This window comes from Ranitomeya variabilis, chromosome 2 (genome assembly GCF_051348905.1).
Source record: "Ranitomeya variabilis isolate aRanVar5 chromosome 2, aRanVar5.hap1, whole genome shotgun sequence".
NCBI classification, from domain to species: Eukaryota; Metazoa; Chordata; class Amphibia; order Anura; family Dendrobatidae; genus Ranitomeya; species Ranitomeya variabilis.
The window spans coordinates 239,787,380-239,805,113 of record NC_135233.1 but is presented as its reverse complement, the minus strand read 5'-3'; the positions used below and the strand labels follow the sequence as shown (position 1 = coordinate 239,805,113).

The following is a 17,734-nucleotide window of genomic DNA, read 5'->3' as shown; positions in this document are numbered from 1 at the left end:
AATGGATTGTGCTTCTACTGTGGAGATCCAGCTCATGTTATATCAGCATGCTCTAAACGTATAAATAAGGTTGATAAAAAGGTTGATAAATCTTTTTCTACAGGTACCTTGCAGTCAAAATTTCTTTTGTCCGTGACATTGATTTGTACCTTATCATCTGTTACTGTGAATGCTTATGTGGATTCTGGCGCCGCTCTGAGTCTCATGGATTGGTCCTTTGCCAAGCGTTGTGGGTTTGATTTGGAGCCATTGGAAGTTTCTATTCCCCTGAAGGGTATTGATTCTACACCTTTGGCTAGCAATAAACCACAATATTGGACACAAGTGACTATGCGTCTTACCCCAGACCATCAGGAGATTATTCGTTTCCTTGTATTATATAACCTACATGATGTCTTAGTGCTTGGATTACCATGGTTACAGATTCATAATCCCGTCTTGGACTGGAAATCTATGTCTGTGTTGAGCTGGGGATGTCGGGGTATTCATGGGGATGCACCTTTGGTTCCTATTTCTTCATCTACTCCCTCTGAGATCCCAGCATTTCTGTCAGATTTTTATGATGTTTTTCAAGAGCCTAAAGTTGATTCTCTCCCTCCCCACAGAGAGTGTGACTGCGCTATTGAATTGATCCCCGGTAGTAAGTTTCCTAAGGGTCGCTTGTTTAATTTGTCTGTGCCCGAACATACTGCTATGCGGGAGTATATCAGAGAATCCTTGGAAAAGGGTCATATTCGCCCCTCGTTGTCTCCACTAGGGGCAGGATTTTTCTTTGTAGGTAAAAAGGATGGTTCATTGAGACCTTGTATCGACTATCGACTTTTGAATAAGATTACAGTTAAATACCAGTACCCGTTACCTTTACTGACTGATCTGTTTGCTCGTATAAAGGGGGCTAAGTGGTTCACTAAGATCGATCTACGTGGTGCGTATAATTTGGTGCGGATTAAGCAGGGGGATGAGTGGAAGACCGCATTTAATACGCCTGAAGGCCATTTTGAGTATTTGGTAATGCCTTTCGGTCTCGCAAATGCCCCTTCCGTTTTTCAGTCCTTTATGCACGATATTTTCCGTGAATATCTGGATAAGTTTATGATTGTGTATTTGGATGATATTCTTGTTTTTTCGGAGGACTGGGAATCTCACGTTCAACAGGTCAGGAGAGTTTTTCAGGTTTTGCGAGCTAATTCTCTTTTTGTAAAGGGCTCAAAGTGTAGTTTTGGAGTTCAGAGAATTTCCTTTTTGGGATATATTTTTTCCCCTTCATCTATGGAGATGGACCCTGTCAAGGTCCAGGCCATTTGTGATTGGATGCAACCTACTTCTTTGAAGAGTCTGCAAAAGTTCTTGGGTTTTGCTAATTTCTATCGCCGATTTATAGCGGGTTTTTCTGCCATTGCTAAACCTTTGACTGATTTGACCAAAAAGGGTGCTGATGTTGCTAATTGGTCCTCTGCGGCTGTGGAGGCCTTTCAAGAGCTTAAGCGCCGCTTTTCTTCCGCTCCTGTGTTGCGCCAACCTGATGTGTTACTTCCGTTCCAGGTTGAGGTGGATGCTTCGGAGATCGGAGCAGGTGCAGTTTTGTCGCAGAAAGATCCTGACTGCTCAGTAATGAGACCATGTGCGTTTTTCTCCCGAAAGTTTTCGCCCGCTGAGCGAAATTATGATGTGGGAAATCGGGAACTTCTGGCCATGAAGTGGGCGTTTGAGGAGTGGCGTCATTGGCTTGAGGGTGCTAGACACCAGGTGGTGGTCCTCACTGACCACAAGAATCTAATTTATCTTGAGTCGGCCAGGCGTCTGAATCCTAGACAGGCGCGCTGGTCGTTGTTTTTCTCCCGATTTAACTTTGTGGTGTCATATCTGCCTGGGTCCAAGAATGTGAAGGCGGATGCCCTCTCTAGGAGTTTTGAGCCTGACTCGCCTGGTGATTCCGAACCTACCGGCATCCTGAAGGATGGGGTGATATTGTCAGCTGTCTCCCCAGACCTGCGGCGTTCTTTGCAGGAGTTTCAGGTGGATAGGCCTGATCGCTGTCCGCCTGGTAGACTGTTTGTCCCTGATGATTGGACCAGTAGAGTTATCTCGGAGGTTCATTCTTCCGCGTTGACAGGTCATCCTGGAATTTTTGGCACCAGGGATTTGGTGTCTAGGTCCTTCTGGTGGCCTTCTTTGTCTCGAGATGTGCGCATGTTTGTGCAGTCTTGTGATGTTTGTGCTCGGGCCAAGCCCTGCTGTTCTAGGGCCAGTGGGTTGTTGTTGCCCTTGCCTGTTCCTAAGAGGCCTTGGACGCACATCTCTATGGACTTTATTTCTGACCTTCCGGTTTCTCGTAGGATGTCTGTCATCTGGGTGATTTGTGACCGTTTTTCCAAGATGGTTCATTTGGTACCTTTACCCAAATTGCCCTCCTCCTCTGAGTTGGTTCCTCTATTTTTTCAGAATGTGGTGCGTTTGCATGGTATTCCTGAGAATATAGTGTCTGACAGGGGTACTCAGTTTGTGTCTAGATTTTGGCGGACGTTCTGTGCCAGGATGGGTATCGATTTGTCGTTTTCGTCTGCATTCCATCCTCAGACTAATGGCCAGACTGAGCGTACTAATCAGACCTTGGAGACTTACTTGAGGTGTTTTGTGTCCGCTGATCAGGATGATTGGCTTGACTTTTTGCCATTGGCAGAGTTTGCCCTTAACAATCGGGCCAGTTCTGCCACTTTGGTTTCTCCATTTTTTTGTAATTCAGGGTTTCACCCTCGGTTTTCGTCCGGTCAATTGGAGTCTTCGGATTGTCCTGGAGTGGATGCTGTGGTTGATAGGATGCATCGGATTTGGGGACAGGTTGTGGACAATCTGAAGTTGTCCCAGGAGAAGACTCAACAGTTCACTAATCGTCATCGGCGTATTGGTCCTCGTCTTTGTGTTGGGGACCTGGTGTGGCTGTCTTCTCGATTTGTTCCTATGAAGGTCTCGTCTCCTAAGTTTAAGCCTCGGTTTATCGGCCCTTATAGGATTCTGGAGGTTCTTAATCCTGTGTCCTTTCGTTTGGACCTCCCAGCATCTTTTAATATCCATAATGTTTTCCATCGGTCATTATTGCGGAGGTATGAGGTACCGGTTGTTCCTTCTGCTGATCCACCTGCTCCTGTGTTGGTTGAGGGTGAATTGGAGTATGTGGTGGAAAAGATCTTGGACTCCCGTGTTTCCAGACGGAAACTTCAGTATCTGGTTAAGTGGAAAGGTTATGGCCAGGAGGATAATTCTTGGGTGACAGCATCCGATGTTCATGCTCCTGATTTGGTTCGTGCATTTCATAGTGCTCATCCAGATCGCCCTGGTGGTTCTGGTGAGGGTTCGGTGCCCCCTCCTTAAGGGGGGGGTACTGTTGTGAATTCGGTTTGTGGGCTCCCCCGGTGGTCTGTTATGGTAGTGCCTCTTATGTGCCTTCCTCCATCTCTGATTACCTGTCGCCACCCTCTAGGGGAGTTTCCTATTTAAGGCTGCTTGGCTGTTAGTCATATGCCGGCCAACAATGTGCTAGTAGCATTCTGTTGCATTCACCTGCCTCAAGTTCCAGTTCAGCTAAGTTGAATTTTGTTTCTTGTTTTTGCTATTTTTGTCCAGCTATCTGCAATGTGACTCTTCAGTGCTGGAAGCTCTTGTGGACAGAAAATTACTACTCCAGTGGCATGAGTTGTCACTGGAGTTTAAAGTAATTTCTGGATGGTGTTTTTGAATAGTGATTTTTAGGTCGACCGTGAAGTAACACTTTCCTGTCCTTCTGCTATCTAGTAAGCGGACCTCACTGTGCTAAATCTGCTGTTCATCCTACGTATGTCATTTCCTCTGAACTCACCGTCAATATCTGTGGGGGCCTACTATCATCTTTTGGGGTTCCTCACTGGAGGTAAGGCAGGCCTGTATATTCCTCTTATAGGGGTAGTTAGATCTCCGGCTGGCGCGTGGTGTCTAGGGCATCGTAGGTACATCCCCCGGCTACTGTAAGTGTTGGGTCAGGTTCAGGTCACGGTCGACCTTAGTTTCCATCACCCGAGAGCTAGTCCGTTTTGTATTTTTATTCCCCTGGTCATTGGGGTAACCATAACAGACAACCTCCTTCCCTCCGCCCGGACATTAAAAATAGGTCAAGGCTGAGACTTCCAGCGAGACACTGACCCAAAACATACAGCCAAGGCAACAAAGGAGTGGCTCAAAAAGAAGCACATTAAGGTCATGGATTGGCCTAGCCAGTCTCCAGACCTTAATCCCATAGAAAACTTATGGAGGGAGTTGAAGCTCTGAGTTGCCAAGCGACAGCCTCAAAATCTTAATGATTTAGAGATGATCTGCAAAGAGTAGTGGACCAAAATCTCCTCATCAACTACAAAAAACGTCTGACTGCTGTGCTTGCCAACAACGGTTTTGTCTCCAAGTATTAAGTCTTGTTTGCGCCAGAGAGATCAAATACTTATTTCTCACTGCAAAATGCAAATAAATTTATATAATTTATGCAATGTGATTTTCTGGATATTATTTTTGATATTCTATCTCTCAATGTTAAAATTAACCTTCCCTTAAAATTATAGACTCTTCATGTCTATGTCAGTGGGTAAACTTACAAAATCAGCAAGGGATCAAATACTTATTTTCCCCACTTTTTATCTGTGTAACATGTGATTAATGTTCATTTATGTGTGTGCACTGCATGTAAGTAAGTATATTTGTATGAGTGTAAGTCTCTGATCCTAGTGCTACTGCACCCCACCATCCTAGGACAGTCGGCCATAGTGCTTGTTCCCATCCATTTTTACCCCTTGTTGTGTGTCCCTAATTGGTTTGTCTAGTCATAGTGTTCTTATTTTGAGAGAAGCCTAGCACAAATTAGAATGGTTCCATCCTGAGCTGCATTCCCTCTATTGCTTCATTTTTGCATAGATGAACATAAAAGAGTTTTATTTGCAATGAAGGTTTTGCTTCAGTTGGCTAAATGTCTTTAAAAATAGTGCAAAGGGTTAATCCCGAAATCTCCACCCGCCTCCAGGAACTGAAGGATCGATATGTTATTGATTAGTGAACAAGAGGGAAAGTGGCTGGCACAGGCTATGGTAATGAATCTGTAATGGACCTGCTTGGTGTGTCAGTATGACCAGGATCTGGCCCCGATGTGGTAAGACACCGTGCAGGCGTCTGTGAGAGTTGGCTGATGCCTGGAATCAGCTGCTCCTGACATTCCTGCAAAGAGCTTTGGTTCCACTGGGGGAATCCTCCGAAGCGTCTGCGAGCACAAATTCAGTGGGTGTCTCGTAAATGCGTAAACTGCCGCTTTATATCTGCAGCCACCGTGCTCGTGACTAACCCGGGAGCCGCAGCCGTTCTCTGCTTCTCTTACAAAGTGAGTCGTGTATCGGATCTGATGGTGAACACGATTATTCAATAACGCGGTCACTTTTATGTCCAATATTCCAGGCAGGTCTACTCATATCAGAAGAAACCCATCTCTACATCGTACTGTATGCTGAGGTCTAACGACTAAATACCGAAAAATTCGGAAGCTGTTAACTCCAATTTCTCAAATAAGCAGAGCGACGAGGAGAGGTTTGGAGGGATCCTCACACTGAAGAACCTGCCGGTAACACGGGAGGGGACGCAAACCACTGGTGACTATATGTGGGTGCAGAACTGGTGGGCTTCAATACAAAATCACCAACAAGACCCCCAACTATCACGGGTCTTTAATAGTATTGGTTTTCCCATATGGGCCAAAGAGAAGGTTTGGTCTTCCCTAGTCTTCAAGGTCCAGATGCAAGTGCCACTCATGCACCCTCTATAGGTACTGTATACTCCTGCACATGTGTGAAGACCTCCAAAAACTGCTCCCTATGCACTAGCATCCCGGACCCGACGTGAGCGAATGCATAATTTGTCATTAAAAGCAATTCTCCTTAAAGGGGTTTGTCTGGTGGAAAACAAGTTATCACCTATCCGTAGGATAGGTGATAACTTATAGATCAGTGGTTGGGACCTGCACCGATGGCAGAATGGGGAACTTTAATGTCCATTGGATTGGAGTAGTAGTGCTAAGTTGCCATGCCATTCCTCTCCTTCCGAATGCTGGTCTTGACTTTTGCCAGCACCATAGAGAATAAAATGATTGGCCACTCCATTATGTAATGGGGATAAATCAACTTCATTCCGCTGATCGGTGTTGGTCCCAACGGTTGGAAGCCCCACCGATCGGCTACTCATCTGGGGCAATGTAATAACTTGCTTTCTCTGGACAAACCTTGTAATTTTAAGATTTTATGCATTTATAAAGTGTAGCTGCACTTTCCATAAACCTAGAGACATGGCAGCCGATCACTGAGGGTTCAGGCGCTGAAACCCCTACTGATCACTAACACAATGGAGCAAAGTGTTCCTCTTCTTTTTGTAGAAGAAAGCTCACAAACTTTTATAATGAGTCTGTGGTCAGTGTCCGGAGACAGCAGCACTCAGCTGGAGGCTTTTGCCCTTTGTTTCAGTGGTTGTGGGGGGTCTCTGCACCCAAACCCCATGGATGAATGTACACACTTCTACAATCAATAGATGCTGGTGAAGCGCCCCCACTGCCACAGGGCCGAGGGGTACCCGGTACCGGGCCTCTGAGTCTCTGCTCTGGGGTTGTCACGGTGGCTAGACCCGGTCCGTGGCCCTGCCGGTCAGTGGGGGACGTCCGGTGCAATGAGTGATGATGATAGTGGATGGGGGTGATGCTGTGATGGCGCGGTGCAGTTGTGGGGTGCAGGTCTCGGTTAAATAACGAGGACACCAGGTTGCAGTCTCTTTACCTCTTTACTGAAGATCTCTGGGTCCTCAGTCCAGAACACGGTTCACCAGGCTGCGCAAGTCCGGCCAGTCCAATGGCACCTCCAGAGTTCTCTTCACAGGTGGAAATCTGTGCCTTCCTACTAGCGCTAGGTGTTGCGGTCCTTCCCTGCTGTGCTTAAGGAAAGTCCCCACAACTGTTGTGTCTGTTTCTTAAGTTCCCTCACAACTCGATTAGATGATGTTCTGCTAATCCTCCTTCCCTCCCTGATGTCCTGGTTGGGACGGCACCCGTTTGACGGGTAGGCTCGGAGCTCTTCCGGGACCCTAGAGTCGCCCCTCTCCACAAGTTGCCCCCCAAGACTGCATAGGTGATTTGAGTTAGACAGCCCGCCTTAGACTGACTGCCCTGCCGCTGTTTAGAGTATTGCTTGAAGCTAGATATTATGATACTCCCTCGGCGTTCCGGCCACCGGTAGTGCGCCTCAGTAGGGTGTTGCTTCGGTCTTACAGCACGACCCCTACTGGTATTCTCCTATTGCTTGATCTCGTTTCTCACTCAGCACAATCTATCTCGCTTCCGATCCTTTCTTGGGCACCGCCGCTATCCTGAGCAGGCACGGTCCCGTTACGTTCTTTCAAGTTGCCAAGCCTCTGCCAGGATCCCACCCCTGGCAGAGACCCTACTGTATCTTCCCCACAACACCCTCTGCCACAAGGTGTTGCCTGGTTCCAACCCAGTCAGCTTTCTGGTCTAACTTCCTGCCTGACCCCCAGTTTACCCACTATGGTGGGGAGTGGCCTAGTGAATAGAACCCTTAGCTCCCCCCGGAGGCCCGACTATGAAATGTATTGGTGTCTGTGATACCTGATCAGATGAACTCCTTCAGTGCCATCAGACGTACCACAGCTCCCCTTAGTGGCGGAGCCACAGTACTGCAACGACCAGGACTCTGGGGCGCTGCACTCCCCCCTGGTTAAACACAGTACTCCGGGACTGGGAAGAAAACAACAATACAAGTTAGCAAAAAGACATACAGTTTTGTTGAGTGCAATAACAATAAGCATACTTGAATAGGCTTCCCTTTATGGGAGGTGAGGACACTTGAACGTTACAAACATAGTTAAATGTCATAGCAACATGCTATAAATAACTTACTTTTACCCAACCGGGTATTCTACTAAGTGCGAAATTGTTGAACGATAATTTAACATTGCCTTTAAGGATGTACACTCTGAATCCGCTAAAGACCTTCTTATAATCACATTATAAGGCAATTTAACTTTTACATTCGCCTTCTTTATTCTGCAGGACCGCCTGTCCTAACGGCACCAGACCTACTGCCTCTCCTTTCTATGCAGGACCGCCCCGTTCAGCCCGGGCCTACTGCCTTTTCAACTACTATACACAGTATAGAGCATAACCTTACTTTCAGTTTAAGAGCACCGAGCCATTTCTATATGGCTCCTAGGAGGACTCAGGGTTTACCTTCTATCCCCATTGTCTATCAACATTATCAAACATTTTCTATAGAACATTAAACTTTCTTCCATCTTTCACTTTCTTTCAGGGAACATCATCAGCATTTCTTCACAATTAACTAGTCGGGTACAGATAACTTTCTCATGCAAACATTATCATCACTTTCTTTCGTCAAAACATTATTGCTACTGTCTTAAAGCAATATCACCGTTTAAGTGCGACAAATGAACATCCCCTTTAAGAGGGGACCAAGTCTCTATGAGGTAGCACGTCTTCTCAAGCTACCAGTCCATACTCAGCAAAGGTTCCAGTGTGGTATCTTCACAAAGAGTCCTTCTTTAAGTAAAACCAGTAGGGAGCACCTTTAATAAGGTGCAAACTATGTACAAAGAGTTTGTATCATGCACTGTTCATGATTGCGGCAGTTCTGGAAACTTTGTGCAAACTTTAGAAAAATCAAACAAAACAATAGGGATCCCGGGTCAACAAAAGGATCCCTTTAAGAGTTAACCCTGGACGGGTCTAGCAGCAAAACAGGAAACGAACAAACAGTCAAAGAACTATTTACATATTTAAAACAGTCATGCTTACTCATTTTATGCCGGGGGTGGTTCCCCACCCCTGGCTGAGGCAGCACCCATGCTGGTAGATGGCCTCTCAGGCGCCATCAGATCAGCCGGTGTCTGGATTTGAAGGCTAATCCTGCTTGCGAGTTCAGTAGCCGCTACAAGGCGTACAGTGGTGATAGGACCGAGATCTGGCAAATCAGGATCAGTCTTGATCGGGGCAACAGGGGGCGCTCTCTCAGATTCACACCGTCGAACGTTCCGGGCATACCACCCTTGTGCATTCCGATGACGGGTGTAAGTCACCTGATCCCCCCTTTGTAAAGGGTCACCATTTCGACTGCAGCAGGGGGTTTTCACGTTGTAGCTAGTAACAAAGGCATCAGCTGCTAGCCCTGGTTCCTGTATGGAGCCCCATCCCCTCTTCGGGTGGTAAGCCAGCACAGTTCCTCGCTTTACTACGTCTTTCCTGCCGGACGCAGACTTCTTACGTTGTGTGTCAAGTTGTTCGGTCTCGTCTCGATCTTTCCAGTGTTGTATTAGACATTGCTTATACTGTTCCCAAGTAAGTACCGCGAGGGTGAGGCCATCCTCCCGGGTCCCATCCGGCCCGGTCCAGGGGGTGTCCCACCGGAGGATCACCCCGTCTAGCCCCACATCTATGGGTTCTCCCATCTTGGTTGGTAGCGGAGGCACTAGCTTCCCCATCGCGTTAGAGGTGAGGATGACCCGCTCCACCAAGAAGGAACGATCATTGCTGGGGTGAGGAGCGGTCACAGGAGCGGGATCGGTCAGGGGAGCAGAATCGGCCTGGGGAGTAAGGATGCCGTCCATACCTGCGCCGGATATGATTCCACCGATGTCGCTCCGGTCCGTTGACAATGGCACTGGAATCGGCTGCAGCCCGGACCGCGGCTCCTCCTGAGCCACCTCTTGATGTAACTCCGCCCTCCACGGTTTCGTGGCTGGGATAGATAAGCTCGGCTCCTCCACTGGCGGCTCCAAGGAGTTCAGGTCCCTCACCGGCGGGGGACGCGAGTCCGCTTCCGATGGGTGAGGGCAAGCCGGGATCACCTCGCCGTTGCTCGGGGACTCGCTGCTCATCGTTGCTGTCTGGCATTCGGCGGCAACGCATGCACCTGGCTCCGCCATTTCTCCGAGGTCGGGCTCCTCCTTCACCTCGTTCCCGCCGTTGCAAATCAGGGGGCGGTTCTCCTCTGCTGCTGGGCAGATCGTCCTCTCGCAGCAGGAGTTGGAGGGGGCGGTCGCTACTTCTGGCGCCACTTTGGTAGTCTCCTCCCATAGCACGCCCTTCTTCTTCCTCTGCGCTCCCTGTGACGCTGCAATGGCGGCGGTTTTGGCGCGAACTTTTGGTGGCAAGTGACAATCCACAGTCTTTGCAATAAAGTACAGTCCAAGCACAGCAAATCACAGTTCCAAGGCACACATGACCTGATTCTTCAGGCTTAAGTAGATCCTGTTCGTGACGCCAAAATGGAGCACCCCCACTGCCACAGGGCCGAGGGGTACCCGGTACCGGGCCTCTGAGTCTCTGCTCTGGGGTTGTCACGGTGGCTAGACCCGGTCCGTGGCCCTGCCGGTCAGTGGGGGACGTCCGGTGCAATGAGTGATGATGATAGTGGATGGGGGTGATGCTGTGATGGCGCGGTGCAGTTGTGGGGTGCAGGTCGCGGTTAAATAACGAGGACACCAGGTTGCAGTCTCTTTACCTCTTTACTGAAGATCTCTGGGTCCTCAGTCCAGAACACGGTTCACCAGGCTGCGCAAGTCCGGCCAGTCCAATGGCACCTCCAGAGTTCTCTTCACAGGTGGAAATCTGTGCCTTCCTACTAGCGCTAGGTGTTGCGGTCCTTCCCTGCTGTGCTTAAGGAAAGTCCCCACAACTGTTGTGTCTGTTTCTTAAGTTCCCTCACAACTTGATTAGATGATGTTCTGCTAATCCTCCGTCCCTCCCTGATGTCCTGGTTGGGACGGCACCCGTTTGACGGGTAGGCTCGGAGCTCTTCCGGGACCCTAGAGTCGCCCCTCTCCACAAGTTGCCCCCCAAGACTGCATAGGTGATTTGAGTTAGACAGCCCGCCTTAGACTGACTGCCCTGCCGCTGTTTAGAGTATTGCTTGAAGCTAGATATTATGATACTCCCTCGGCGTTCCGGCCACCGGTAGTGCGCCTCAGTAGGGTGTTGCTTCGGTCTTACAGCACGACCCCTACTGGCATTCTCCTATTGCTTGATCTCGTTTCTCACTCCGCACAATCTATCTCGCTTCCGATCCTTTCTTGGGCACCGCCGCTATCCTGAGCAGGCACGGTCCCGTTACGTTCTTTCAAGTTGCCAAGCCTCTGCCAGGATCCCACCCCTGGCAGAGACCCTACTGTATCTTCCCCACAACACCCTCTGCCACAAGGTGTTGCCTGGTTCCAACCCAGTCAGCTTTCTGATCTAACTTCCTGCCTGACCCCCAGTTTACCCACTATGGTGGGGAGTGGCCTAGTGAATAGAACCCTTAGCTCCCCCCGGAGGCCCGACTGTGAAATGTATTGGTGTCTGTGATACCTGATCAGATGAACTCCTTCAGTGCCATCAGACGTACCACAGCTCCCCTTAGTGGCGGAGCCACAGTACTGCAACGACCAGGACTCTGGGGCGCTGCACTGGCACTTCTGACAATGCATATTTATCAGGATCATAAATCCGTTATCAGAGCTGGTATTTTACAAAGTGATGGCAGTCTTATTTTGGTATTTTTTTGCCATAGTGTGTAGGAATTATATTGACGTATTATACCCACCACCAGTATTAGTTTAATACTATATATTATTTGGGCACTATATGGCAAGGTCATGTAGGCTGTATGTATAATTGGCACTATATGACAGTATGGAGAAGGAGCGATAACATTAATTTTTGTCAATTTAACCAAATTGAATTACAGACAAAATTCTCTGTTTGATGAAATTATAATAGAGCAGGAAAATTCTAATACAAGGCGTACACACATCGACTGGTTAAATATACCACAAAGTTCAATTCTGTTTTATACAAAGTAAAGAAAAATTGAATCCTGGTAATAGTTTTCCTGTAATGGTATGCAGTTAGTAAATCCTCGCTGTAATTATTCTGGTATTAATCTAGGTTCCCAGCATGAGGAGGATTCCGCAGCACTGAACAGAGATATAGATTACAAGGGATTAAATGGTGATATGGATTGATTAGAATTAATGTGCAGAAGTTCTGCGCAACACCCACAATGTTTGTTTCCAAGTTGTGTGATGTCAAAATAATTGTAGATATTCTAAAAAAAAAAAATGGAGGAAAGTTCCTAGTGTCTTCCATCTGGTCCTGTTGGCAGCACCCATGGTCTGCTACAACTCAATATATGGCTGATGGATGGTGTCTGCCATCATGATGAGAAGAGCGGTAATCCTCCCAAGAAATTTGCAATGGAGCCACTGCAGCGCCCCAGAGTCCTGGTCGTTGCAGTACTGTGGCTCCGCCACTATGGGGAGCCATGGTGCGTCCGGTGGCACTGAAGGAGTTCATCTGATCAGGTATCACAGACACCAATACATTTCACAGCTGGGCCTCCGGGGGGAGCTAAGGGTTCTATTCATTAGGCCACTCCCCACCATAGTGGGTAAACTGGGGGTCAGGCAGGAAGTTAGATCAGAAAGCTGACTGGGTTGGAACCAGGCAACACCTTGTGGCAGAGGGTGTTGTGGGGGAAGATACAGTAGGGTCTCTGTCAGGGGTGGGATCCTGACAGAGGCTTGGCAACTTGAACGAACGTAACGGGACCGCGCCTGCTCCGGGTAGCGGCAGTGCCCAAGGAAGGACTAGAAGCGAGATACATTGTGCTGAGTGAGAAACGAGATCAAGCAAAAGGAGAAATACCAGTAGGGGTCGTGCTGTAAGACCGGAGCAACACCCTACTGAGGCGCATTACCGGTGGCCGGAACGCCGAGGGAGTATCATAACATTCAGCTTCAAGCAATACTCTAAACAGCGGCAGGACAGTCAGTCTAAGGCGGGCTGTCTAACTCAAATCACCTATGCAGTCTTGGGGGGCAACTTGTGGAGAGGGGCGACTCTAGGGTCCCGGAAGAGCTCCGAGCCTACCCGTCAAACGGGTGCCGTCCCAACCAGAACAACAGGGAGGGACGGAGGATTAGAAGAACATCATTTAATCGAGTTGTGAGGGAACTTAAGAAACAGACACAACAGTTGTGGGGGACTTTCCGTAAGCACAGCAGGGAAGGACCGCAACACATAGCGCTAGAAGGAAGGCACAGATTTCCACCTGTGAAGAGAACTCTGGAGGTGCCATCAGACCGGCTGGACTTGCGCAGCCTGGTGAACCGTATTCTGGACTGTGGACTCAGAGATCTTCAGTAAAGAGGTAAAGAGACTGCAACTTGGTGTCCTCGTTATTTACTGCACCGCACCACTACAGCCTCACCCCCCATCTACATCATCCACTCCTAGTAATCCCCTGTGCGCCCCACGGCAGGGTCACGGACCGGGGCCTAGCCGCCGTGACAACCCCAGAGCAGAGACACCAGAGGCCCGGTACCGGGTACCCCTCGGCCCTGCGGCGGTGGGGGCGCTACACCACCAACACAAAAGTGAACAGAGTCTAAAGGAAATTTTATAATGATACGTCTATGGCAATATGTCAGAAAATATTATACTACTACTTTGTGATATATTAGTACTGTATAAGGCTTTGACAACTGCACAGGAGCAGGCTACCGACTGATGATGCAGGAAACAATTTGGCTTCTTAGACTAAGGTCTTTTATGGGCAAAGACCTCCTAAGCATTTAGGTGTCATGCAGCACTAAATAATGACATATTTCCTTTTTTGCCAATTTATTTTTACTTTTTTGATTGTAGATTTTTTTTTATTCTGTTATCTGTACATTATTATGACGTCGCCCATATTGCCTGAGCAGTAGTTTTGCATAATGCTTTACAGCATTCAAAAAAGCCATTGGAAACTGCAATCTGGAGATGACTCATTGACCTTTATGGGAGAGTGTTATGGGCATGCTCTGTAACCTGCGCAGAGGTCACTGTTCAGGGAGTTGGAGAAAGTGAGCTGTGACATTGCCTTTTGTGAATGTTGGATCCTGTGTTGGACCCTTACATGGTGCTTCATAGTTCCAGCAGCTGAGGGCCCATCATAAACCCATGGCTGGACCCTTACGTGGTGCCTCATAGTCCCAGCAGCTGAGGGACCACCATAAACCCATGACTGGACCCTTATTTGGTGCCTCATAGCCATAGCCACAGCAGCTGAGGGTCCACCATATACCCATAGCTGGACTCTTACGTGGTGCCTCATAGTTCCAGCATCTAAGAGCCCACCATAAACTCATGACTGGACCCTTACGTGGTGCATCATAAGTCCCAGCAGCTGAGGGCCCACCATAAACCCATGACTGGACTCTTACGTGGTGCCTCATAGTCCCAGCAGCTGAGGGCCCACCATAAACCCATGGCTGGACCATTTTGTGTCCATGTGCTGCCATCATCGATCCTGGCCCAGGTGCCCAGGCTACTGTCTCTCAATCCTTACCATCCATCTACAAGTTTGATAACTTGGGATAGTTAAAAAAGAAGTAGGCCACATCCATAATTTTGTGCTCAAAAAGGCTGTACAGTATTAAAGGAAACAATTTTTAGAACCATTGCCACTCTTGTCCATTGGGTAAGCCTGTGACTGCAGCTAAGTATGATTAACTTTAATGTGGTCTAGCTGCAATACTGCTCACAGCCTATGGAAAAGAGTGCAGCTGTTTCTGAAATTAACAATGAAATGCAGACCTTTTTTCTAAAATCTTCAACATGTTTAAGATTTTGATTTATTTTTCTGCCTAAATATAGTTTAAGACTGCACCTGAACTTGATCACGGCTCACTTTTTCAGGCAAAATTCAGACATTCGTGTTTCATGGTCCAAGTTTGTACAGTGATGCACGGACTGGTTGTGGGTCTCCGTAGCCGAACGTGACAATTTCATAGGTATAGATGAAGCTGTTGCGTTCGTGACAGGAGAACAGCGGCCGGTCTGTGCATCGCTGCCCACGCACGGACGTCTGAATTTGGCCTTAGAAAACCTCCATAAAAAGGAATCTTGGATGAACTTTTAACCAATGTCTGACTCACCAACAGAGCAGATATCCGTGAAGTGATCCTCGCCCTCTTCGGCATGGATGAGGTCGTTTTTACTCTTCTTAATGGTCGCTCTTTTCAGTACTGGAAGGTAAACAAGCAGATATATTATTTATTGGATTGCACTATGTTAGAAAACAATGTCTTCCTGGTGGAAGCGTGCGCTCGGCAGCCCTTTTAGTTGATGAAGTAATGAGCAGAACTCGCAATGAGCATTTTCTGTCTCTAGGCAGAAAATTAAAAGTGACTTGTGAAATTAAAACACTTCATGTGATGAGGACGTGTTCTGCAGAGCTGTCAGTCACTGACTAGTACAGGATGACTGACAGCTCTCGCAGCCGCTAGATGCTCACAGGTTACAAAGGCAGTCATAGCATGTGATACTGAGCAATAATTTAAAGGGGGCTTGTCTCGACTTGATAAATTGCTAAAATTGTACACGTGCTTGTAAAAAACAAGTAACTTTGCAATTAATTCTTATTAAAAACCTCCCCGTATCCAAGAACTGAGGGATTTTTAATTCTATTGTGCACTAAGTTGCCTAGGTTACCAGCCACCTTTGCGGTTTCAGTGGTGGCCGGTTTCCTAGGCAAGGAGCACTCCTTTGTAAGCTCTCGATCTTCCGTTGTTGCAGTGGAAAAACTGCCTCTTGCAGCAGCATGGAAGAGAGTATAGTCTGGACCACTGGATCGCAATGTCAATGCGCCACCGCAGGGAATCGGAAGGCAGGGGAGCAGTGCGCTCCTGCAGGAAGAACATGAGACAACCCCTTTAATATACTAAAGTGGATTCCAGGTTATTGATATGGGCAATGGTTATCGGCTACATTGGCCAAATTATCTTCCAGATTATGAATACCTTTAAGGGGTTGGCCTACGGAAAACACATTTTATTTCAATATATTTAGCTGTGGGTCTCACCATGAGGACCCCTATTGGTCAGACCCATAGACATTGAATGAAGCATTAGTATGTTCGGGTGATCACCGCTCTATTCAAGAGAGAGGATAGGATCCTAATTGTTATGCTTTTGGGAACCCCAATGATACATATACTATGTGCATAGCTGATACCATTTTTCACTGGGTCACCCCTCTAAGTGTGATGTCTGCTTCATAAAACTCATTTTCAAATATCATGATAGGAAATTATGAGTATGTAGAGCGAGGCCAGAGGCTACAAGGACCCGGAGCCCTGGAGCACCAGGCATGTCCATACATTGCATGGAAAGCCCACTGATTAGATTGGAACTGTGCAATGTCTCATTTTAACCAGTGGTGGCGCTGCAGGACAATTGAACCTTTCTGAAAAATCCAACACTTTGGCCCTTGTGGTTCTAAAAATGTCTACTGTACTGTTAGAAAAATGTTTAGAATTGAGAGTCCTTAGTGGTTGATACCTTTTAATGGCTAACTGAAAAGATGGTTACAAATTGCAATACCTGTGTAGTCCCGAAAGCTTGCAATTTGTTACCATCTTTTCAGGTAGCCATTAAAAGGTATCAACCACTGAGGACTCTCAATTCTAAACATTTTTCTATCTACTAGCTAACACGGTACCCAGATATATATATTTCCTGTACTATACTGTTTGCATGCAATATAGGTTTTCTTCAAGGAATGTATAAGATTTACTCACCATCTAAAGGAGACTTTTCTTCAGCATTTTTGTCTTCTTCTGCAAGCATGACTTCCTCTGTGGAGCAAATATAGGACAGAATCAAACCTTTTACTCCCAATAAACAATTGACAGAACCATTTCTTCAATCAAAGCTATGCAGCATCAATAATATCAATACAACAAAGATGATTGAGCTAGTTTACCAAACCCGAAGTTTAAAATATGGGGGACGGAACAAAAGCCTTTAGCCTTTAATGAGACAGGGGGTACATTTCAGTTTGCCATTGATTTCATTGGAACATAGTTGTGCACTAGGGTAGGAGATCATCAGTGCTGTGTGAAGGGGGCTGGCTGAGTGTTCAGATTAATAGCTAAGCCAGCCCTCTCCTCTGTCACAAATAATGTATAGAAAGAAAAGGTGGCTGGCTGCTCATTTCAATAGCTTAGCCAGCCCCCTCCTCTGTCACAGATATTATAAAACAGAATAGGGGGCTGACTTGGCTAAATAAATGATCAGTCAGGACAGCTGTTAAACACTGATCTAGTCATGTACCAACAAAAAACACTGTCCCGTGTCAGACGCAAACTGGTGGGAGATCTTCCAGAAGCAGGGCCTGCAGGTGAAGATTGGGCACCTTTTTATAGAAGGAGCACTTTGTTTTTCAGCATATGCTGTGGTCAACAACAACTATCCCATTGTGCCTACAGCAATGTACCTCACCTGCTTTGAATATCCACTCCAGATAGCCGTTTAGCTCACGCTCAATTTGCTGCTGTCGTCTCAACTTGAGAAAGGCGCGACGATTCTCCACCCTCTCACGTTCCTTAGCAAATTCCCTGCAAGACGGAAAAAAATTCCAATATCCTTGTAAAGTAAAGCTGACGAACGGAGTGAGGATCTCATCCGAGGCACCAGCAAGCTGTACCAACTATTTTTAGTCCTTCTAATGTGAGAAATTTCATAGAAAGTGTTTAATTGACAATGGTCTGGTGAAAAGTGAGATGCAGGCAAAGCGCCCTGGGGAAGGCATCATCCTAAAGCTGATAACTGAGGTCTCGGTGGGATTTTT

General features: G+C 47.3%; 1 protein-coding gene across 1 annotated transcript in view; it reads right to left on the bottom strand.

Moving 5' to 3' along the window:
• CACNA1B (calcium voltage-gated channel subunit alpha1 B) overlaps positions 1-17,734 on the bottom strand; it is a 386,102-nt gene that overhangs the window by 204,952 nt on the left and 163,416 nt on the right. The window contains exons 8-10 of the mRNA XM_077284262.1: positions 17,386-17,501; positions 16,683-16,739; positions 15,040-15,129 (exon numbers count right to left, since the gene is read on the bottom strand). Of these exons, the coding sequence (XP_077140377.1) occupies positions 15,040-15,129; positions 16,683-16,739; positions 17,386-17,501 (263 nt within the window). The remainder of the gene's footprint in view (positions 1-15,039; positions 15,130-16,682; positions 16,740-17,385; positions 17,502-17,734) is intronic.